The following is a 23292-nucleotide window of genomic DNA, read 5'->3' as shown; positions in this document are numbered from 1 at the left end:
ATAGTTGTTAAGATGTTGTAAGTGAAAAAGCAAGGTGAACAGCAGCACTATAATGTGCTACCATTTGTGTATTTAAAGAGAAGGGGGTCGGTGTATGTACAGGCTGTCCATGGAAAAGCACCCCCGAAGTGGTCACAGCAGTTGCCTCCAGTGAGAGGAATTAGGGTCTGGGAGAGGAAGACCAACTTTTCCACGACCTGCCCCTCTCTGCCTGAATCATTTTTCTCTGATTTTTATTGAGATGTAATTGACATATAACATTGGTATTTGTTTTGTTTTGTCCAAATCTTGTTTACCACCTGCCGGTGTTGCCTGGTCAAAGTGGCTTATTAACGAGAAACCATCCTGCCAGGTTGTGAGGAACGAATGGAACCGTGACAGCTAAAGCATCCACGTGCTGCCAGCATTGGGAGGAGCTGGGCCGGCATGGGTGCCGCCCACCCTGGTGCCAGCCTCACACAACCTTACACAGACAGAATTTGAGCCGGCACTCCAGGCAGAGGACACCACAAGCAAAGGCAAGTCAGCAGAAATGAGCTGCCACGCCCAGGGAAGAGGAGGCCAGCCCGACAGGTCTGGGTTGGAGAGGACGGGCCATGAGTGAGGTGTGGCCAGCAGCGGAACCTGTATTTTACTCCGAGTAGCATCATGCAGGCTCCGAACTGCCCCATCAGAACTCAGAGCACCAAGAGCAGGGGCCTGAGCTAACGGCTGGGGCAGGGAAAACAATGCACCAGGGCCCCCAAGGCCCCTCTCTGGCCCGGGGCTGGGGTCTAACCCACACACAACGGAGGTGATGGTAATGCCCATCACCCCCCCAGACCCGCGTTCACACCAGAAACTGAGAGCCCTGGGGAGCCTCAGAGACTTGCCCAAGGTTGCACAGCTGGTAAGTGAAGCCCAGACTCCAGGGCCTTCCAGCTGCACAACCGTGGCCATGCAGTGAGCGTTCGAGGATGGCGCTTGGCGGCTCACTCTTGCCAACATCTACTTGCCAAAGCAGCCCCTCAGGGAAGGATGCCCAGGTCTGTGGGCCTTCGGGGGGAGCCTCCCTGTGTCCTCTTCCGCCCTCCAAGGCTTTGGCCCTCAGGAGCGCTGAGGTGACCATGTAGTAGCCACAAGCAGGAGCTCAGGCTATAATGTGCCCCCCTGATAAGCACACAGAGAAAAAGAGGGTGGAATGTGCCAGAAACGCCAGCCTCAGGAGTACAGGTGAGAATCCCCCTTGATCCTAGGCTACCAAGTGCACCCAAGAGAGTCACTAGAACTCCAAACACCTTGGTTCTCTCCCTTGGCAACTGGGGTCAGGGGGATGATACAGAATCCTCCTGCCCCAAAGGATGACCCCTGATGCAATTAGGAAACACTCTGCAGGCACAGAGCATGCTCACTCAGCCTTCTCTGCAGAGCTGGGCCCTCCTCGTCTGCTGGAGGACTCTGGCCTGGCCTGGCAACAGCAAGTACACAGGGGTTTTCCTGAGCATTTTATCATTTACCGCGCTTGGCCAGGAGCTGACGGCACAAACGACCATGACGATGACGATGTCAGCTTATGTTTATCAGGTGCTTGCTGCGTGCCTTGCCTTGCTCCAAGCACCAGGCATGGACTATGTCATTAAATCCTCCCAATAACCCTGTCTGTAGGGGATACTATTACTAACCCCACTTGACAGATGAGGAAACTGATGCACAGAGAGCAATACAGTAACTTCCAAGGTCACAAAGCTGGGGGGTGGTACAGTCAGAGCCCTACGTCTGGCAGTTGGGCTCCGGAGCCTCTGTTCACAGTCACTGTGGCTTCCTCCCTGGTCCAAGCAGAGGATTTGAACCAGCAGGAATTGGTGGTAGAATGGGTGTGACAGGGAAAGGAAAGGAGGTTGATCTCCAGCACGAGAACCCTGGTGGATGATGATGCCATTCACTGACCTGGAGGCACAGGAGAAGGAAGCCTGGTGGGCAGGGAGGGCTACAGTGACATTCAATTTGAACAAAGTGGGTTTAGGTTGTCTGCTGGACATCTAAGTGCAATGGACATCCAGGTGGAATCTTGCTTTCAGAAGAGAAATGCGAGGCTCATGGTCCCATGGGGAAGCCAGGACCTGCTCCCAGGAGCAAGTGTGGCTGTCTAGCCCACGGGTCCAGAGAAGGAGCCCACTCGGGTCCAGGGCATGAAGGCAGAGGCTTTCCAACCACCCACGTGGGCCCCACTCACCCTAAAGGAGCTGGTCAGAGAGAAGGACTCCGACCAGAACTGCAGGATCCCATCCTTGGTGACAGTCAGGAAATGCCCAATCTTCTTGAACCGCTGGACTAAGAACTCCACTTTCACAATCTCACACCCATGATTCCTGCGGAAGGTGATAAGAGAGAGGAGCCCAAACCAAACCACAGCAAAGAGCACAGAGGAGGAAGGACAAAGCTTCCCTCACAGGCACCACGAGAAACTCGGGTGAGTTTCTGTGACACGTGGGCTCTGCCCCTCCTCCAAAGGGACTGTCACCACTAACAACCGTGGCCAGAAGGAAAGGAGACCCACATGGGATGCTGAGGTGACACAGGCCTCCCAAAGCAGTAAGTTTATCCCATGAAATAGCCAGTCAGCTTCCTCATGATGGGATGGGCCAGACGAGACAGGGAACAGATGTTCTTTCACAGGAAAAACAGCCCACAGGAGGCGAGTGGAGTGGGGCTTGTGAGGAAAACTGCAAAATAACAGTGTTTCCAGCAACTACTCTAGTGCTTAGAGATGGAGGGGGGAATAGGGCCCAAGAACGAGATAAAAGTAGATAAAGGGACGGTGAGAAATCAGGGCCTTGTGAACCCAACTCTTCATCTCCAAAATCATGCCCTGAGCATAGCTAATAGCTCCTGGGGCATGCCTGGCCTCACAGGAAGCCACTGAACGGCCTTCCCAGAGAACTTCAACGCCACCTTCCAGTGGCTTCTTTCCTGTCCCCAAGCTGGCTAAGCCAACTGGCTATTAAAGGGCCAGACACAGCACAGCACACTCTCTCCCACTTGATGTGCCCACGCCTCTGGGCCCCAGCAGGGCAGGTGATGTTGCCTCACCTTACAGGGAGCCAGGGGCTAACCGTTTGCCTGGAGTTATGTCCTGGTTCCCAGCAGAGCTGGGACTAGAACCCAGGCACCTCAACTCCGACTCCAGCCAGAGCCCTTTCCACACGTTGCCATGGACGTGAGCTGAGCCGTGACTTAAGGATAACCCACGTCACTGGGAAATTCTACTGTGTTACAGACTCTGCACAAGAGACGGGGACTCGTTATCTGGACACGGCTCTCCTCTCTCTCTTGCCCTCAGCCCACGGCTCTGCTCAGAGCCTGACCAATTTTCTCAGTCACCTCTCTAGCGGTCCCTTCCAATTCTGCCTCCTCTGTCAGGGCCAAAGGACTGTAGGGAAGAGACCCAAGAGGTGAGAGCTCTGAAGTGAAGAGTGCCCCAGGAAGCTGTCCCCTCCTGAGGTCTCGGCTTCCTCATCTCCACAGTGACAGCACCTCCACGGGATCAAGGAGATGGCGCACTGGGTGAGCTTGGCCCAGGCTCAGTCCCGGTGAGCCAGTTTTCAAAGTTACCCTTTCCTGATGGTGATGAAATATTATTTGGCTATTTTCTCCACCAAGCTGGACATGCCCTCCAGGTTAGTAGGTTGAGCAAATAAACAGGAGAAAACAGGGACAAGCTTCTTGTTTCAGGCCCTTGGGATCAATCACCCTGGGGAATCAAATGTCCCAGGAAATAGACCAGCAAAGGTATGACGACACCCAGCAAAGTTTCCATGTAGAAATTTATGGTTGCAAAGTGTGTCATCACTCATATTTATTGGCTATTCCTCAATTAAATCTTGACCAAATTGTTTTCAAAGTTACCCTTTTGTGGTTTTCATCACACCATCTTCTCTATTAAACTTCAGGTTGGTTGAGGGCAGAGACACCCTTCTAGTTTGTGGTCTTCTCCGTGGCCTGCTCTGGGTGTGGTCCCCGGAGACAAACTCACCCACAGCCCCTCTGGTTATAACCAGGCCACAAATGGAGGCCACCACACCTGTTACCACAGGACCCGGCTCCCGGGCCCCGGCCACCTGCACAGGGCATCCGGTGCCCCAACCAAGGCAGACTCTGGGAGGAGAGCAAGGGGCCTGCAGCAGCCCAGCTCAGGAGGCCTGGGCCCACGGGCTGGATCCACTAGAATGTTCCTCATTCTTAGGGAGTTTGGAGGGGTGGGGGCAGACAGGGCCAGGGCACAGAGAGAGGAGGAGCCACATGGAGGAGAAAGCCCGCAGGGTCAGGCACAGATCAAGGCAGGGACAGGAGCCACTTGCGCCAGGAGTGATGCAGGGCCTGCTCCCAAGGCCTGGTGCGGGCTTGAGGAGCAGTCTCCTGTGATGGCTCTCACTCCTGTCACCTCAAATGAAAGCCCTATCCCCGCTATGTGAGACATCTGTGCCCTGTGGATGAAACCACAGACCTGCTCAGCCCCAGCCAGAGCAGGAAGCGGGAGCAGCGTCTATGCTGCGGATAGGGAGGGTCCAACAGAGTGACCCCACCACTGTCACTTGGCCTCTCTGGGCCTCAGTTTCCTTGTCTTCAAAATGGGGACACAATGAGGGGCTGCTCAAGCCCACCTATGGGGTTGTGAGGCTGAAACGAGCTAAAGAATACTGAGCTGCAGGCGTGGTGCCAGGCCCACGGTGGCCCCACAGACAGGCGCGGGGACTTAGGAAGGGGCGATGCAGGGCTGGCCCCAGCCTGGTCCAGACACACCCTTCAGTTCAGGGAGTCCAGGGAGAGGCTCCTTACAGGGGTATGATCCTCATGGGAAGGTGGAAGTGCAGGCAGCACTGGCTCCTCATCATCTTATCCTTCCCCTTGAACTCACGCATCACGTAGTCCAGGTATTCCTGCTGCCTCGGGAAGAAACGCCAGCAGGGAGGGCGTCGGCCAAACTGGCTGAGCGCTGGCTTCCAGTGCCTCTCCCATCTCTCCCAGTCCATTCCAAGGGACAACGGGAGGCCCCAAAGGCTCTGGCCGAGGGAGGCAGCCAAGCACCAGAGCTATTCTTGGATCTGGATCGGCAAAGGGCCTCTGTGCGTGCATTTGTGAAGACAGCACAGCAGCGCCTCCCTCCTTAACGCATTTCTGTAATCCTAGATAATCCTCACATCGCTCCACATTTGCCGTTGCACCTGAGTCTCTTTATTCACCCCACTTTATGGATAATAAGACTAAGGCCAATATAAGTATAGATGAGTTGCCCCAGCTCATATATCAAGAAGTCAATAGCTGGGGAGGACCCATAAGCCAGGCCACGAGGGCAAATCTAGACTCTACTGACCAGCCTCACGGAAATATGGCCAAGGCCAAAATGGGCCACCATATGAAGCTATAACAAGAGACAGGGGACTTCCCTGGTGGCACAGTGGTTAAGAATCCGCCTGCCAATGCAGGGGACACGGGTTCGAGCCCTGGTCTGGGAAGATCCCACATGCCGCGGAGCAACTAAGCCTGTGCGCCACAACCACTGAGCTTGCACTCTAGAGCCTGCGAGCCGCAACTACTGAGCCTGCACTCTAGAGCCCGCAAGCCGCAACTACTGAGCCTGTGCTCTAGAGCCCGTGATCTACAACTACTGAGCCCACAGGCCACAACTACTGAAGCCTGCGCACCTGGAGCCTGTGCCCCGCCACAAGAGAAGCCACCACAATGAGAGGCCCATGCACTGTAAGGAAGAGTAGCCCCCATTCACCACAACTAGAGAAAGCCTGCGCGCAGCAACAAAGACCCAAAGCAGCCAAAAATAAATAAATTAATTAATTAATTTTAAAAAAACAGGGAGTTATGAAGAAAGATCATTGTGTAGATGACAGAGTGCTGGAAACATATTTATTATAGAGTATTAAGAGAAATGAAAGCAAAAAAACACACATAAAGAAACAGAATGTAGGGCTTCCCTGGTGGCGCAGTGGTTGAGAGTCCGCCTGACGATGCAGGGAACACGGACGGGTTCGTGCCCCGGTCCGGGAAGATCCCACATGCCACAGAGCAGCTGGGCCTGTGAGCCATGGCCGCTGAGCCTGCGCGTCCAGAGCCTGTGCTCCACAACAGGAGAGGCCACAACAGTGAGAGGCCTGCATACTGCAAAAAGAAACAGAATGTACATCTATGCTGAGGGGGAGGTATGACAGAGCTGTTAACACATGGGCTCTTGAGGCAAAATCCCTGGGTCTGAAGATTGGCCCAGCTGCTAACTAGCTCTATAACCCTGGGCCAATTTATTCCTCTCTTGCCTCAGTTTCCCAATCTGTCAAATGGAGGTACATTACCAGCACCTACCCCATAGGATTCCTGTGAGGTTTAAGTATAATAATATATAAACTGCTTAGCACAATGTCTGGTGTAAATGCTAGTTATCGTTGTCAGCATTGCTACATCAATATATCAGACTGTTTGTACTTTACTGTGTTCTTTTGCATTCTTAAATGCTGTATATGCTCATTGTAGAACATTTAAAATCAGGCGTAAAAAGCATTATTATTAATATGTTCTAAAACCCTGATTTTTTTTTTTTTTTTTTTCGCGGTACGCGGGCCTCTCACTGTTGTGGCCTCTCCCGTTGCGGAGCACAGGCTCCGGACGCGCAGGCTCAGCGGCCATGGCTCACGGGCCCAGCTGCTCCATGGCACGTGGGATCCTCCCGGACCGGGGCACAAACCCGTGTCCCCTGCATCGTCAGGCGGACTCTCAACCACTGCGCCACCAGGGAAGCCCAACCCTGACATTTTTTTATTTAACAGCCACTGAGTGACCATAAAGGACTAAGAGACGGTTGTGGCACCGGCTGGAATCCCCTTAGCCAAATGGGAGGCTGGTGTGCAGGAGAGCCACGTGGCAGGCGGGGGTCCTTGCCGCTCACTGCTGTGTGCTCAGCCAGTCTCCGGCAGGGGCCACTAGTGTTTGTCACATACTCTCCTGTACCCCGGCAGGGGAACAAGCTGCAGTGAGCCCAGCTCACAGGGGTCTCGGGAGGGCCCCCTCAAAGACTCCAAGTGTTCCCTCTATCCAGCAAGCCCCCCAGAGTCTAACCCCTTCTTCAGACCTCCACTTGCCCCACTGACCAGTCAAGGACCGCACCCTCCAGCCACCTGAAGCAGCGGGGGTGCCCTCCTCACCCAGGTGATGGAGCCGTTACAGTTCATGTCCACCTTCAAAAATAGCGCCTCTATCATCTCGTTGGACGTATTGCTCAGAATCTTCTTCACACCCTCAAAGAAAGTCTTCATGTCCAGGGCTTCAAGAGAGAGAAGGAAGAACACCATCCACTTCACCGCAAGTCCCTCGGCCCCATCAGCAGCCACAGTGTTCTTGGGTGTCTGGGTGCTGAGGGAGAACACACTGAGGATCACATTGCCGGGTCATCTTTTGCATCTCATCTGTTCAACATGTGATCACCCAAAAATACTGGCTGCATACCTGCCACATGAAAGCACCATGTTGGTCCCAAGGCAGTGACGGGGGTGGGTACTAAAAAAGATCAGATCCCATTTCTGAGCAAATCAGACAGACCAGGCATTGAGACAAAGAAAACTGATGAAAACTCCAAAATAAATAAATAATAAAGACAGAAAGAAGAAAAACGTAAGTAAACAATGGCAACAAAGGGACATAAATAAATTCAAAGCTATAAGGAAGAGGTGAAACGCATCTTTTAGAGGCGATGAAAATACAAACTTGGGCTGGAGGGAAAGATGGGCAGGGGAGAGGCAGAGGGGCAGGGAGAAAATTTCTTCCCCTGCTGGGTTTTGTGGCTACAGGGGAATCTGTCTGCAAATGGATCAATTATTCCTGTCTAGATTTTTTAAAAAAGAATCACAGTCTTCAAAAAGAACTTCTAGAACCCCCTCCAAATATTTGGAACTTTCGCCATGGCCTGAAGGCTGCTCCTCTCGGACCTCACCTCTCACCACAGTCCCTTTCATTCTCTGCTCCAGCCACCATGTCCCCACACCGTTTCTCACCCTGCCACCTCAAGGCCTTTGCACCGTCTGGTTCCTCCACAGGGAGGCCTTTCCCAGGGACTCTCGAAGCGGGCGGCCCAGCGCCATGCCTGGCTCCTACTTCCCCCCGACCTTCCTCCTTACCAGCCTGGCCATGAGCTCGGGGAGTGCAGCAGGGCTGAGCCTGTCCCCTCTCTGACTGGGTCCTCAGCGCGCAGCAAATGTTTGTTCCCTGAGTGTTTCTGTTGGCACTGGGATGTGATGACAATGACTGGGGACCACCACCATCTGTGTTTATTCTTACTGATCGCCTGATGGTGGCGGGTGGGGGCGGGGTGGGGGGTGCTGTGAGGAAACTGTGGCACAGAGAGATGGGGTCATGTGCCCAAGGTCACACGGCTGGTGAGTGGTGGCACCCAGACCATCCCCAGCAACCTGGGGTCACACTCTCACCCTATTCCACGCTCCTCATACAACGCCCAGCACGGCACTACCGCGACAATTATCATCATTTACTGCTAAACTGAGGAACAAATGAAAGCCTGAACGAAAGCTGCCCTGCTTAAAGGAGCCATCCTGCTGATCTGAGGTGATAGCCAAGAGCCTTACACATTTGAGTGACATGTAACAGTCCCTGTGTATCAGATGGATGTCAGGGGACAGTCCCCGAGCACAGAGCTGTCCCCTCGGGAAAGAGCTGGCAGTCAAAGGGCCTTTGTGCAGATTTAATGAACAAACTCCTCTTAACAACACTACAGAGAGAGTCCCTTTCATTGGTGTTTAAGAACTTGTATATATTGTTCACTGCTCTATTATTTTAATATCCTTCTTAAAAACAGTTTACTGAAAAAATTTTGAGTATAACAAGAGAATAGACACAAAGGTGTCCTGGAAAGGAAATGTACACTGTGGGAGCCAGTCAGGTCCCCTGCTCATCACGGCTAAAAGGAAGCGCTCACCCCTCACACCAAATGGTTCACTAACAGCTCTCGAAGCACAAAAGTGAAAATATCATGTCCCTGGGAGGGGGCCACTACATTCCCTAGGATCAGGCAGGAGGGACTTTCTGGGCGGCTCCCTGACTCCTGCCAGCTCACTCCTCCGAGCCCCAGTGACCTCGAACCCCACCTGAGGATGCCGTTCCTGGTCCTCGGGGCCCCCTCCCTTCTGGCAGCCAAGCACCAGCCACTCTCGCCTCCCCGGGCTGCTGCGTCTCCCCCAGGCTCCGTCGCCTGCTCTGTCCTGTCGCTTGTCATGTGCCTCAGCTCCTCCCATCACTGTCCCTTTCTTTTCTGCTGGGCACTCTCCTTGTACGACCTCATCTATTCACCCATCTCTACATCTCAGGAGAGAATTTCTCTCCATGTCCCTGAATATTTCCAAGTGTCCCCCTGGCCCTTTCAACTCAGCATGTTTAAAATCCAATTTCTTATCTTTATCCCAAAACTTGCTCCCATTTCCTGTGTTCACCATCTCTGCTAACGGCATCACCTCCACCCAGTCACCCAAGATGAACACCTGAGGGGTGAGTCCTGTGGTCCTAGAATGATGCACTGTCATTCTCCCCATCTTACAGATGAGCACACAGAGGCACAAGAGGTGCGGGATTTGCCCAAGGACACACAGTGGTGCAGCGGGGATTTGAAACCAGAAGACTTTCTCCTCTCTGTTATAATCTCCAGGACCCCATGTGCGGCCATCACATGATGAGCTCTTTCAACAAACCCCCCAGGCTCCACATCCAGCCCGACCTCCTGGCCACCATGACACTTACCTTTCTCAAACAGGTCTAGATGTGCCACCTCCCCATCAGCCCCACTGCCAGATTTCAGGGTCCTGTGACCCAAGGGCACCCACCGCACCCCCAGGGCCACCTGGCCCCCCAGCCTGGCCCCAGGATGCCCCGCTCGCCCTCTAGCCCAGCAACACCTCTCCTATGCCAGGCCCTGCCTTGACCCTCCCGGTTCCCCATCTCCTGGGAAACTCCCACTTCACCTTTCCAGGCAGGTCAAGGATGACCTCCTCTGAACACAGTGGGGCAGGAGTCAGGGGTGGAGGAAGGGGGAGAGGCTCCCGCTGCACCCACACCTCTGTGTTGTCTGAACTTTCTACCCGTGTACTCTTCCAGTGCCAAGTGCCCCCAGCTCCCCGCCCCTTTCTCTTCCTTTCTTTGTAATGCCAAGAGGTAGGATAATGGATTATTTATCTGTTTTTTATATTCAGCATTTAAAAAAATAAATGCTATATTAAAAATACTTAAGAAAAATGTTTTATAATAACTTACATGGGAAAGAATCTGAAAAATAATACATAAGTATGTGTAACTGAATCACTTTGCTGTATACCTGAAACTAACACAACACTGTAAATTAACTATACTTCAATTGAAAAAAAGAAAAGAAAAGAAAAATGTTGTTTCCTAGCCTCCACTCTGCCCTCCAGGGGAAATAAGTACCTGTTCCCCACGCTTGTCCAGAGAGCATGCCTGTCCTTCTCAGCACACAGATCATGGAGGACAGGATGATGCTGTGCACTGGACTCACAGCCCTGCTCTCACTGAAGGGGCCTTCTTTCATCTACTTTAGCATCTGAGGTGCTCCACACGGTGGGGGTGCCTGAGAAGGCACAGGCTTTGGTGCCACAGGACTGGCCACTCTGTCGGGGCCTGTGGTTGACGTCTGTCTGCGCAGAGGTCCCAGGTGCCTCCCGTGGACAGTCAGGACCCCTGCTGCAGGGCTTCTGGGAGAACTGAATAAAATCCAGCAGAGGCCTATATAAACCATAAGGCCTAGCAGAGCTTGGTAAAATGTCTGTTGGCATAAAGGGTGGGTGGCACTCAGCCTGTGTGCCACTCACATCCACCCAGAAGCACCTGAGCCGAAGGTAAGCTCCCCCTGCCTGCAGGCCGAGCTGCAGGGCCCCCTAGCCCGGTAGTTCTCCCACGACCCCTGAGCAGCCTGTAGCCTCCCCCAGGCAGGCCCCCCCGGGCAGCGGGCCAGGGGTACGTGGACACTTTCAAGACCAGCAAAACCACTGCAGCCCAAAAAGGGAACTTGCAGAACGGGAAGAGAACCATGTATCTCCCCTCTTCCCTCCGAGGCAAGCACAAATGGCCAGGGTTCCCGAGAAACAGTTTCAAGCCCATGCTCAGAATTCACCTCTTTTAAAGCCTTCTGAAAGAGAAAAAGGGTCCTATTTTCCTTTACCCTCCATCAACTAAGAGTGAATTTTCCTTTCCTCCATTTAAAACCACGGCCAGTTTTCTGTTTTGTTTTTTAAAATGAGGAAGCTCTTTTTACACTGATAGGAAAAGATTTCAAGACATATTAGGTCAAGACATATTCAAGAAGGGAAACTAGATAAAAATTATTTTTTAAAAAAGCAAGGAGTAGACAATTGTGCAGATCCTTCACAATGTATACAGATATCAAATCATCACTTTGCACACTTTACATACATTACAATTTTATTTGTCAGTTATACCTCAATAAAGTTGGAGGAAAAAAAGCAAGGAGTAGAGCAGTGTAGACAGTCGTGCGTATGAAAAGGAGGGGGAGCGACTACAGGCACTCTGTGCTTCTGAAGGTCACAGGAAACAGAAAGCAGGAACGCCTGCAGGGACTGCATGCTGGACGGAGCAGCACAGTCTGGCCCAGGGAGACATTTTCTCTGTATACCAAGAAAAGGTATCACGAGATAAGTGCCTTTTGAATTTTTCTTTTTGGAAAATGTTTGTAATGCAGCATTGTAAAAATACTGCATGGTGGTCTGCTTCGAAAAGAGGGAGAGATATGGCACCTTTTGAATTTTGAACTGTGTGCCTATATTACCTGTTCAAAACAAAAGACAAACAGAATAAAAACTGTGGCTAAAGCTGGGGCTGTCAGGTCCTCTAAGACACAGTGGTGGCACCTTCTGGCTGCCAAATACCAACACCCGAAGAACTCTGATTAGGGACAATCTCAGCTTCAGGTCAGACACAAATTGTCCCTCCCCCACCTCACTTTGCTCTTTGTAAACTGACCATTTGTTACCCTTTCCTGCCAAAACACGGTGTGGCTGTAAAACTCAAATAGATGGGGCAAGTAGCCATGGCCCCAGCATTGGTGCTCAGAGTTTAGTGGATAGAAACAAAGATGACTTTAAGTATTCCAATAGGAATAATAATTTAACTTTATGTGTATCTTCCCAAGGGGGTAAATCAAGCTCTAAAGAGAAAAAAGTGTGATGCACAAAGGATGTTCTTCACAGTGTTATTTAAACTCAATAAAACCGAAATGTTTCATTTAGGGAAATGGCTTAGTCAACCAGTAGAGCACTTGCATTCACTGCTAGTGATGATTCAGAAGACCACAGAAAGTATGAAAAAACCCTTAAGGAATTAACATTAAGAGAAAAAGAAGGGTCTGAAATTACGTAAAGTACAATCACAGACATGTGAAAACACACATAGCCATCTGGGGCAGAGAGGCTGAAGGTGGCCCCACGATGGCCACCTCCTGGCGTTCATGCCCTCCCGTGATCCCTTCCCTTTGAGTGTGGCAGAACCTGTGACTTGCTCCTGACCAACAGAATACGGCGAAGGTGACAGGATATACGGGACTGTGTGTGCATGATTATGAGATTGTAGCACACGTCGTGCTGGAGTTGCCATCTTCCTGCCTGACTTGAGTCTTGAAATCAGCCGTGTTGGTGAGTCCCACAGGGCCAGGAACTGGGCAGCTCTAGGAGCTGAAAACAGTGGCCCTTCAATAGCCAGGAAGAAACAAGAGCCCTCAGTCCTGCAGCTTCAAGGAGATGAATTCTGCCAACAACCTGGTGAACTTAGAAGTGGATCCTTCCGGGACTTCCCTGGTGGTCCAGTGGTTAAGAATCCGCCTTCCAATGCAGGGGACGCGGGTTCAATTCCTGGTCGGGGAACTAAGATCCCACATGCTGAGGGGCAACTAAGCCCATGCACTGCAACTACTGAGCCCTTGTGCCTCAGCTAGAGAGCCCACATGCTGCAAACTACAGAGCCCATGCACTCTGGAGCCCGTGCACCACAACGAAGGGCCTGCCTGCTGCAACTAAGACCCGACGCAGCAAAAAAAAAAAAAAAAAAAAAAAAAAAAAAAGTGGACCCTTCCCAGTCAAGCCCCAGATGATACTGCAACCCCAGCTGACACCTTGGCTGCAGCCTAGTGAGACCCTGAGCAGGGAAGCCAGCTAAGCTGTGCCCAGACTCCTGACCCACTGAAATGGTGAGATAATAAACATGTGTTGGTTTAAGCCACTAATTCTGTGGGAATATTGCTACACAGCAATAGATAATGAACCATACATATGAAACTGTTTGGAAGAAAACATACTGAAATGCTGATAGAGGTTACCCAAGTGTTTGGATTAGGGGTATTTGTTTCCTCGGTCCCAAATAGTTTCTAGTAGGCTTACAATACCCACAGTATAACGACGAAAAGTTTTAAAGGAGATACTGGATATAAAAACGCTTGTCAAGTCTGCACCCTTCACCCATGCCAGGTCCTGGGTCCCTCCCTGTGCAGAAACCAGAGGCTGAGCCCATGACGTAGCCTCACCTCCAGTCGAGTCGACCTTATCTTGAAACATTTTCTCCATCTGGGCCAGGTGTGGCTCAGTGAACAGCTGAGACTCGTGTTGGAAGTCGGATGTCTGGCTAAGGGAGACGGATGGTGTCGGGGAGCTGAGAACCTCCTTGCTCTTCTGGGACCCACCTGCAGAGGACACCTGGAACACAGATGACTACAAGAACCAGGCACTGAGAGGGGTGATTTCTTGAGCTGAACAGTTTAAGCACATCTTATTGAAAGAGCACACCTTTGGGGTAGGTAGTGTTGTGGTGTGTTACTTACTGATGCAAACCAGGTAAGTGTTTAACCACTTTTAGGCCCAGGAAGCCCAAGGAAGATCTAGACTGCTTCTCCTGACTCTGGGGAGTTAACTACTGTTCCCCTTTTACAGGTGCCACTACTGAGGCTCAGCGAGGTTAGCAGAGACAGCCAAGGTCCCACCTCACACATCACAGGACTCTACAAGGTGCTTCAGCTGAGTAACTATATAGTTTCAAATCTTCAGTGGTCAGAAGTCAAGACCCCAAGGAATCCAGCTCCATCTTCTCCAGCCAGTGTGATTTTGTGCTGACCAGCCCAGACACCCCGGATCAGGTCAGATCACCTGTGCACGACAGCCAAGCTCATGCAGTCCCCTCCATCGGGGGCTCTCGGCTTCTGCCACCTCCTGCTCACCTTCCCGCATTCTCTACCCAGCCTTCCCCATCCCCCCAGCCCTCAACAAAGCTTCCCCTCTGTCACCCCTACACGTGACTCATTTTGACCCTCAGCACAGTGTTGCAGGTTCCTGAAGACTCAGGTCATCAAAGGCCACCTCCCCCAAAAGACTCCAGGTGTGGACTATGTGATAACCATTGGGTGTTGCCCACTGAAATGCACTGCTTTGGGCCTTGGGCAGTCAAGAAGACTTCGGTTCAGAAAGTCAAAAGACAAGGTGGAGTTTGGACTACTCACTCTCTACGCAGTGCTCCTCCAACTGTGATCTTTCCCTCATTCCCTCAGGGTCTATGCACATTCGTTGAGTGCCAGGCACTGTGGACACACCATCGAACAGAGTGGAGACCTGCCTTCATGGAGCCCAACAGATGAGCTAGTTAATGCTCTCACCAGCCACACAGGCCCCGAGGTTAGAAATCCCACCACCATCTTTGGTTCTTCCCTCTGCCTCCCTTGCATTCTTACTGTCCTTCCTATTGATTCTTACTATGATCCATCCCCTATATCTAAACCTTCCTCTCCCACATCCCTGCCCCACCCTAAACCCTAGCCTTTTGCTGGGACAAGTACAATGACCTTCCTCAACTGGAACCAGAGTTTGGTCTTCCCTTCAAATCCACCTCCCAAAACATTTGCACCAATTATCTTTCTGGAAGGCAAATCTGATCATGACTCGACCCCAGCTGACACTTTCCAGGCTACTCCCATCATCCCCAACTCCTGAGTGTGGCACTCAAAGCCCGTTGCAATGTAGCCCTGACCTGTCTTTCTAGTTGTAATGCACACACCATGGTCCAGGCACGCCAGCTGCTCTCCACCACCCCCCACACACAGACAGCATTCCACTTCTCCTCACGTCTTTCCCTCTATGCAACACAGACCATCATCCCCAGAGATGAACTCCTACCCATGCTTCAAACTCTGGCTCAAATGACACCTCCTCCAAGGAGCTTTTCAATAACTTTCAGGTGAGAGTCATCATTGCCACCTCTGTGCTTCCAAACTCTTTGCTCCTATCTCCCATGCATGCTTGATACCTGTGCATGTCTGTCCATATGTGTGACAGCAAGGTGTGATGGGAAACACACAGCTGTAGAGTCCCAGAGCTCTCTGGGCTAGAATTCTGCCTGGCTCCCTGCTCCCAAGCTAATTTATCGTGGGCATATCACATCACTTCTCTGAGCCACGAGTTCCCGTATCTGCAAAATCTCTCCCCAGTATCCACCTTGAAGGGTTGTGGTGAGGTAAAATGACACCTGAACACATGTAAAGCCCCAACAAATTGTATTACACAATCAATGAGAACTCCTGTTATTACTCCCCATCTCATAGTGAGCTCTTTGAAGGCCAGGGCATTTTAAAATTATCTTGGTTTAATCTATACTAATTCTATTTTCCCCAGCCCCAAGCACATAATGGACACTAAATACTCATCTGGCTTCGTAATACTTCGTACAGCCCACCCCACCATTATCACAACTTAGCTGGACAAAATTAAGTACAGTCCATGTAGAGACTGCAAATTGGTGGCCTCAGTTTTATTGCGTTCGGCCCACACAATGCTTTAAAAGGGAAAACCAGCCTACTGCAGTAGACTTGCTACTTTGTAAATATCTAAGCTTGCAACTCCCCGTGCAGAGGTTGATAACCTGATAACCGACAGACTTAGATGCCCATGAGCAATGTCTGGTGGCTCTGGAACACCCCCTCCCGTTATCAATTCTGATGGCTTTCTTACCTTTTGAGATAGAGAGCTCTCTCTGAAGTCCTCAGAAGACATTGGTCTTGACCTAGAATAGGGAATCATAGTTGCTTTAACTCCAGTCTTTGTAAGGACCATGTGGGAGGCTGACCTAGCTGAGTCACAGGAAGGTGGAAAAAAAGTCAAGGTCAAGGGAGAGGATGGCTGCCCCGTGCCCATGGACCCCCAGCCCGTATTTGATGAGCACCCCTCTTCTCATAGGGGATCCTCCAACAGGGAGTTTTTCTAGAGCTTATACCCGTGAGCCTTCTTTCCTCTGACGGGAAAGAGTTGTCCTACTGAGGACCTGAGGCTTCTCAAGTTACTATAACCCTGGCTTAATGCCAGAGGCTTCCTGAAGGGAGTCACCCTTTCTTCAGAATTAGAAAAGGCTTTAGGAGGCCATGCGGGGGTCCAACTGTAATTCACAGATTAGGGAAATAAGGTCCGGGGCAAGCACATTTCCAAAGGGTCAAACACATGCACCAAAGGTGGGGCAAGATGGGCCCCTGACTCTCCACTGTGTGCACCCACCCACCCTCAGTGCCCCTGGAGGCAGGACTTCTCCTCACGCAGCACGGGGTCAGGTGTGAGTGTGGAGGAGGGGTCCATTCCGTGGAGCTCTGCTCTGAGAATACAAAGGGCACATTTCCACTGGGTCAATGGCACCTCCACAGAGGATGGAAGACAGCATTGTGTTAGGATTACTGGAGCGTCAATCCACCTCATCAGCAAGTGTCACCAGCAGGAATCAAGAGGGCACTCTAGGATGGCATGAATACTTTCATGAAGGCAACTATGAACTCATCAGCATAAGATGGAGGGAGAGAGGAGGAGGACGACTGGCCCATGGTGTCCTAACCTAACCGTATCTTGGCGACAGCTCAGCTATAAGAACCAAAGGAGAGAGAAGAGCCGAAGGAAAGGAGACTTGGAAGCCAGGAACCAGGGTAACTGAGGGAAATGCCAGAAACATTTCCAGAAAAGGGAGCAATGAGGGAAAGTGGCTTAATGCATGTGATGCTGGGCTGTCCAATTAGAAACAAAAAACAAATACCTAGACATATGGGGACTGAAACTTGAGTGGCTACATTTAGGGGATAGAGAGAGGAGGAGAAACACACAAAAGACAGGATGAATCAACCAGGAAGATTGGGATGCTCCAGAGTGAGCCAAGATGATAAGAAATGAAGGCCACTGAACACAGCGATGAAAGGTCACCAGTGAGAAAGCTGCAGAGGTGTATTCATAAGTCCATTTCTGTTCAGAATATATACCTGTATATGTTGCCACCTGCATGGAAAGAGAGCCTGGAAAAGTAAACTCCAAATGTAATGTCAGTTATTTCTTGCAGGTGAGATTACAGAGAATTTCTAGAGTCTAAAATCATGCATTTCTCTATTTTTTTAATTCAAAAAAGGTTCATACCAATCTTTAAGATTTATTTCAAGGGAGTGAATGGTGGGTAGCAATTTATTCATCTGTGAAAGACCGTTGTACAAGAGTGGTGGCTGGGAATTCCCTGGCGGTCCAGTGGTTAGGACTTGGCACTTTTATTGCTGGGGCCCGGGCTCGATCCCTGGTCGGGGAACTAAGATCCTGCAAGCCATGCAGTGCAGCCAAAAAAAAAAAAAAAAAAGTGGTTGCTGCAACATCGTTCAGAGCAGCAAAAAATAAAGTGAATGACTATCAGTAGAGGAATGGCTGAGTAAATCAGTACACCTGCACTCAGGACGTTACCCAAGGAATCAAAAGGATGAATCTGACCTTCGGCAGACGACTAGGAGGGATTTCCATGAGATACAAGAAGAGTGCATAGAATGATGCCAATATTTATAAAAGAACGACAAACAGGTACGTGCTTATACATGTAAGTACGTGTGTACACATACACACATCTGTAAATGGGACTACCCTTAATAATTATGGGGCCAAGAGCAAAAGAACAAATATTGGTCCACATAGCAAGTCTAGTTATTTTAAATGTTTATAAATTATTACACTGCTAAATAAAATACATTCTATTCTCCTACCTTCACAAATACACTTTCATAACAAGCTGGAAGGCCAGGTTCAAATTTAGAACTCTTGAATTCCTCAGCTCACTGACAGAATTTGGCAGTGTGGCCTCCAAGCCCTCTGCCCAACCCCATGTCCTCTCCATGCTGCTGAGGGGGCTTGTGGATGGTGGCATGTGGACGGACACCCCAGCCCATACACCCAGGCTGCATCTCCCCCATGCCTCCACTGCTCCATGGTCACTGCAAGCCTTGCCAAGGCTGCCCTCAAAAATGACGCCCTGAGGAACAGGCCTACAAAGACTCTGGAATCAGCTTCAAAGTGATTTGGGTGGGGAATTCCAGTACTTAGAGCAGGGGATGGGGGGGCAGGGGGGGAGGGGGAGCAGACAGCACACCGGTGGGGCCTGAGTGGCCATCCGCTTAGCCCCTTGAACCTACCTCATCTGGTGGAGAGGGACATGGCCAGAGGAGGGACAGAGTGGGATGCCCTAAAGCTCAGCCCGGGTCAGGGCCCCTTCTTGCCTGGGTCTAAGGGGGTACTATACTGTCAGTACATACAAAATTATGAGTACATATGGATTATGCGGAGTTGGGGGCCAATGCGGCAAAAAACGTAGGCCAAGAATAAAGGAATACAAAAAAGTCTGCACTAACACAAGGCACGTATATCACCAAAATTATATTAAGCAGCAAAGCATTGGTATGTATACAGAAATCAAGTATACTTTGTTTTGCTTTAAAGTCCTGGTTAACATGTGATTAAAGTTAACATCACCGATGAGGGAGCCAAAGGCCCTGCCTCCTGCCGCGCTGGTCTCAAGATCACCACTTCCGCGGTACCCTCCACAAACATACGTAACCTGACAACCCCAAACTGCAGGACATTCTACAAAGTAACTGGGTTTTACTCTTAAAATCTGTGTCATGAAGAACAAAGACTAAGTAACTGTTCCAGATTAAAGGTGACTGAGAGAGCTAACAACTAAAGGCAATGCGTGATTCTGAACTGGATCCTAGACTGGGTGGGGAAAAGGTCTAAGGGCCTTTATTAGGACCATCGGCAAAATTTAAACATGACTACGTTCTTAGATAATATTGAATTAATGTTGTTTCCTGCTTTTGACAACTGTTCTGTGGTTATACAAGAGAACATCCTTGGTCTTAGGAAATACACACTTGGGTATTTAAAGGTAAAGGGACACAATATCTGTAATTTATTCCCAGATGGTTCAACAAACGCATAGGATGGTAAAGCAAATGCGGCAAAATGTTCACCATATTAGTCAGTCTGGGCAAAGGGGAGTTCTTTGTACTATTCTCACAACTATTTTAATCTTTTTATTATTTTATAAATAATTATTTTAAAACTACAATAATTATTTTATTTAAAACTACAATAATTATTTAAAACTACAATAATTATTTTAAAACTACAAGTTTTATGAGAAAGGGAGGAGCTCTGTATGTTCGTGGACTGAGGCCACAAAGGGGAAAAAATATTGGTTGAGGGCAACAGAGACACCCAAGAGCAAAGCACAAGAGTAAGAAGCAAAGAGAAGTACTAGTCCTCTGATACTGGAAGGAAGAGAAGATTCAGCTGTAGAGTTAAATATCTATCTGGAATGAGAGCAGGTAAGATCAGAGGAAGCCTCCTCTGAGGGGAAGGGGCCAGGGTGTGGGGTTCCGTACAAACCTGGAAACAGGGGTGAGAGCTTAGAACTGCCTCTAGGGAAGTAGGCCGAGGATGGAAGAATAACTGGTTTGCTGAGTAATTTGTTTGTAAGAATTTACAGGGGCAGATGACTTAAGGCCAAATGCAGTTAAAGCTGTCCTGGAAATCTAGCTCAGACAGGCTCAACTCTCCTGTTCGGCCTTTAATCTCAGGCAAATGGATTTTAGGGCCCAGGTGTCCAGTCTTTTGGAGATGACTTTAATCCCAAACCCTCACTCACCCCGACCCAATTTGCTCTCCCGTTAACACTGCTGGCTAGGTTTGACAGAGGCTTATTGGTTTTCAACTTCCTTCTCGACAGAGACATCTTGACAGCTGTCCCCAAGTCCAAAGTAGCTCCTCTATGAAGTTGCTGTCGAACTCCGAGGGCCTCAACCTGACTGCAGGGTCAGCTGGCCACACTTAGAACCAGGAAAATGAGATAGAATTCCATATGCAGAACACAAAACGGAACAGCAGAATCCATCCCACAAACCATAACCACACAGCCATGTTTCATCTAATCTGAGACATTCTTTTTATGGATGAAGTTGAACTTACAGCAGACAGTGACAGGAAGAGCTACAGCACACAAAGCCAGGACAAGTATGAGTGGAGAACGACCCATAGGACAAATACAGCACAGAGCGCCCACAACTCATGGAAACTGTGGAAAATGCCCAGGAGCTTAATGATAAAGCAGCATTCACCAAAACCAAAAGGCCAACTAGCCCCCACAGTTGGAGGACAGTGGAAGGCACAGCAGCTCTCTCAACATGAGATGCATGAGCTCCAACTCTTTGAAAAGAGGAAGACTACAAGAGCACTGTGTGTAAGATGGGAGTCCTATAAACCCAGACTTCATGGCAGGCCTGGACTTGATACAGCACTGTTCAATCTTGCCCCTGGCACAATTCAGCAGCATGAGCTGGCCAAAGGCAAATCTCTTGGGCAGAATTCAACCAGGGACATGGATTCCAGACTTAAAGATACCCAGCTGAATCACATTTCATGATGACCTAAATGTTACCAAAATGTTAACTGATCACCAAGCCAAGACCCCTCCCCATATCTTCACCACAAAGAAAACACCCACATAGAGAAAAAATTTCTGCTCCCATTTCATCAACAGTGGAGACAAAAGACTTTGTCACACTGTAAAACATGAAAAGTAGAGTGGTTCAATGAAATGTCATAAAAGATGCAGAAGGTCTTTTAAATCAGAGTTTTATTAAACTAGGTATTAATAAACTAGAAGGGTTTATTAAAAAACAACAACAACAACAACAAAAAACAGAGTCAAGGCCGATTTGACTATTCCCCACTGTCTTTTGGTCTGGGGCTTTCATTTTCCAATCCAATGTTATCATTTCTACTTATAGCAGTCCCTGCGTTTATCAACATTTTTACATGGGCCAAAATATGCTAAATTCTATCACAATAAATGTAACTTTCCTTCCCAAAGGAGAAACACGAGAACAAAGGGGAAGTAGTAAGATGCATTCATTCTACTTCTTAGGTAAGGAAAAGTTCAGAAAACCCACATCTAAAACGAATAAAATCGTGATCATCAATAATTCAAGTTTATTAACTCAAGAAGCAGGAGAGAAGGTGTTTAAGAAGAAAAAAATCTCGTAGATAAACCTCTGCACAAAATAATTCTGGAAAAAAGTTCAAAGTCCTACTTGACACTGGTTCAGGCATCGCTTGCCAATCCTAAGGAGATTCTACTCTGCTCCCTAAAAGCGGAGATGGAATGCTGCTGGAAGGCTTCAAGGACACAGTCACTGCTCCAGGGAAGGCAGCTCCACTCCACTCAGCAGCAGCGCCAACTCTGTCCTCGCCAGCTTTGCCACTGCGGGATTTAAAACGTCAAAAATTGTAACCTAACATACAATTTATATGTGTGAATTACTCTTCAGTAAAGCTGCAATGATTCTTCTCAGCTTTATAAAATTTATTGAAATTTTTAAGGTGCAACTTGATAGCTAAGAAGACAGGCTTTTTCCTTTTCAAAATCGAATAAACAAGACAGAAGCCAATGACCACTGGAACTAGAGGGGACCCTGAGGATTAATGTCAAGATCACACCTTTAGTTGAGACTAACTCAACTCACATGACATTTAAAACAATGCTCTTCCTACCACACTGCCAAAGAGAACTCCGGATTCACATACCAAAGATTTCAAAATACCATGATTGAAGAAAAACAGCAGATTCTTGGGGTGGTTCAGTACCTAATTACCCATCTCCTCCCCAAAAAAGAAAGAAAAAAAATCAAGTCAGAGAGTTACAAATTCTTAGGAAATTTTTTAAAATAATTTTTATTTCATTCAACGTTGAATTATTGTTTCTTCTCTCAGCCTTTAAAGTTACTAGGGAGGGAGGCGCACACACAGGGGCAAGCTGCGATTAGCCTACAGCTACCTGTAAAAAACAGGTTATTCCATTCTTCCTAGTAGGGTTTAAAATTTCAAAGTAAAAACAGCAGTCATATATAATTACACGTTTAACTCACATTATTTTGTAGAAAAACATATAAAATACAAAAAAAAAAAGGCAGTATCAGGTTAGAAACCTTTAGAATGCTAAAATCCAGATGACCCTGAGGTATGCTGGATCTTAAAATCACTAGAACTACTCCAAAATATATAAATGGGCCCAATCGGAGAAATATAAATATGAACGTGATGAAACAACTGTGAAGCAACCAAGACAGGAAAGAAATCTGAAGGTCACTCAAGCTTAGACTAGGATAAACGGTGACAGATCCTGGGTGCAATATATTTAGATTCTTGCACTAAATGGTGGTTCAGGGATGGATGTATTAGCAAAGCTCTCCCTGCAGCTTGCAGCCTGTGGGAAAAAAAGCCAAACACATGTGTTGAGCCACTTTTTACTTCATCTGTCAAAATCTCTTAGAGTCAAAACTTTTATTAAAATACAAAAGGATGTACACTTTACAAACCATTTCATTGTCAGTGCAAAGTTTTTCAAAATTTCACATGCAAAATGTATGTAGTTGATGCTGAAAAACATTGTGCTCTTCTCTGAACCAAAACTTTCTCAACTGTTGAAAACTGGCCTCCAGAGGCAACACCTGCTGGAACTGGGCATTCTCCCACTCTTTCTGGCTCTGGTATCCTACTGGCTTTTACAGACCTAAGTAACTTTTCCTGGCTCACAAAGGCTCCTGGGGAAACCATCCTCACTCATCTCTTCACTGAGCCAATGAAAAGCCATGCTCTGCAGACCAAGGATGCAGGGCCTGGGGAAGGACCCTGGTCCTGATCCTTGGCCTCCTGATCACGGCACTTCTCCCTCGTTCATTTTGAAGAAGGGCTCCAGCCACACACTCCCTTTATATATTCAGTCTACCCACTTGCATGCTTGACCTCGGCTTAACTTTAATAGTCTAAACTGCAATTTGTGAATCATCCGTGAAAGCTGAATCTTAGAAACTCATCTTTGTCCCCGCTGGAAACTAGTAAGAGCCACAAAGCC

The 23292-nt window shown here is 48.9% G+C and overlaps 1 protein-coding gene across 1 annotated transcript in view; it reads right to left on the bottom strand.

The window, feature by feature from the left end:
• Positions 1-14282, bottom strand: part of EFCAB8 (EF-hand calcium binding domain 8) — a gene marked incomplete at both ends in the record, with an annotated part of 35865 nt that extends 21583 nt beyond the window's left edge. The window contains 8 exons of the mRNA XM_079719083.1: positions 2213-2348; positions 4816-4919; positions 7185-7392; positions 8314-8365; positions 9784-9845; positions 12459-12570; positions 13586-13741; positions 14273-14282. Coding sequence (XP_079575209.1) covers positions 2213-2348; positions 4816-4919; positions 7185-7392; positions 8314-8365; positions 9784-9845; positions 12459-12570; positions 13586-13741; positions 14273-14282 — 840 coding nt within the window. The remainder of the gene's footprint in view (positions 1-2212; positions 2349-4815; positions 4920-7184; positions 7393-8313; positions 8366-9783; positions 9846-12458; positions 12571-13585; positions 13742-14272) is intronic.
• Between the last annotated feature and the right edge of the window lie 9010 nt (positions 14283-23292).

Source organism: Hyperoodon ampullatus (assembly GCF_949752795.1).
Source record: "Hyperoodon ampullatus genome assembly, chromosome: 14".
NCBI lineage: Eukaryota > Metazoa > Chordata > Mammalia > Artiodactyla > Ziphiidae > Hyperoodon > Hyperoodon ampullatus.
This window is presented reverse-complemented; position numbering and strand designations above follow the sequence as displayed.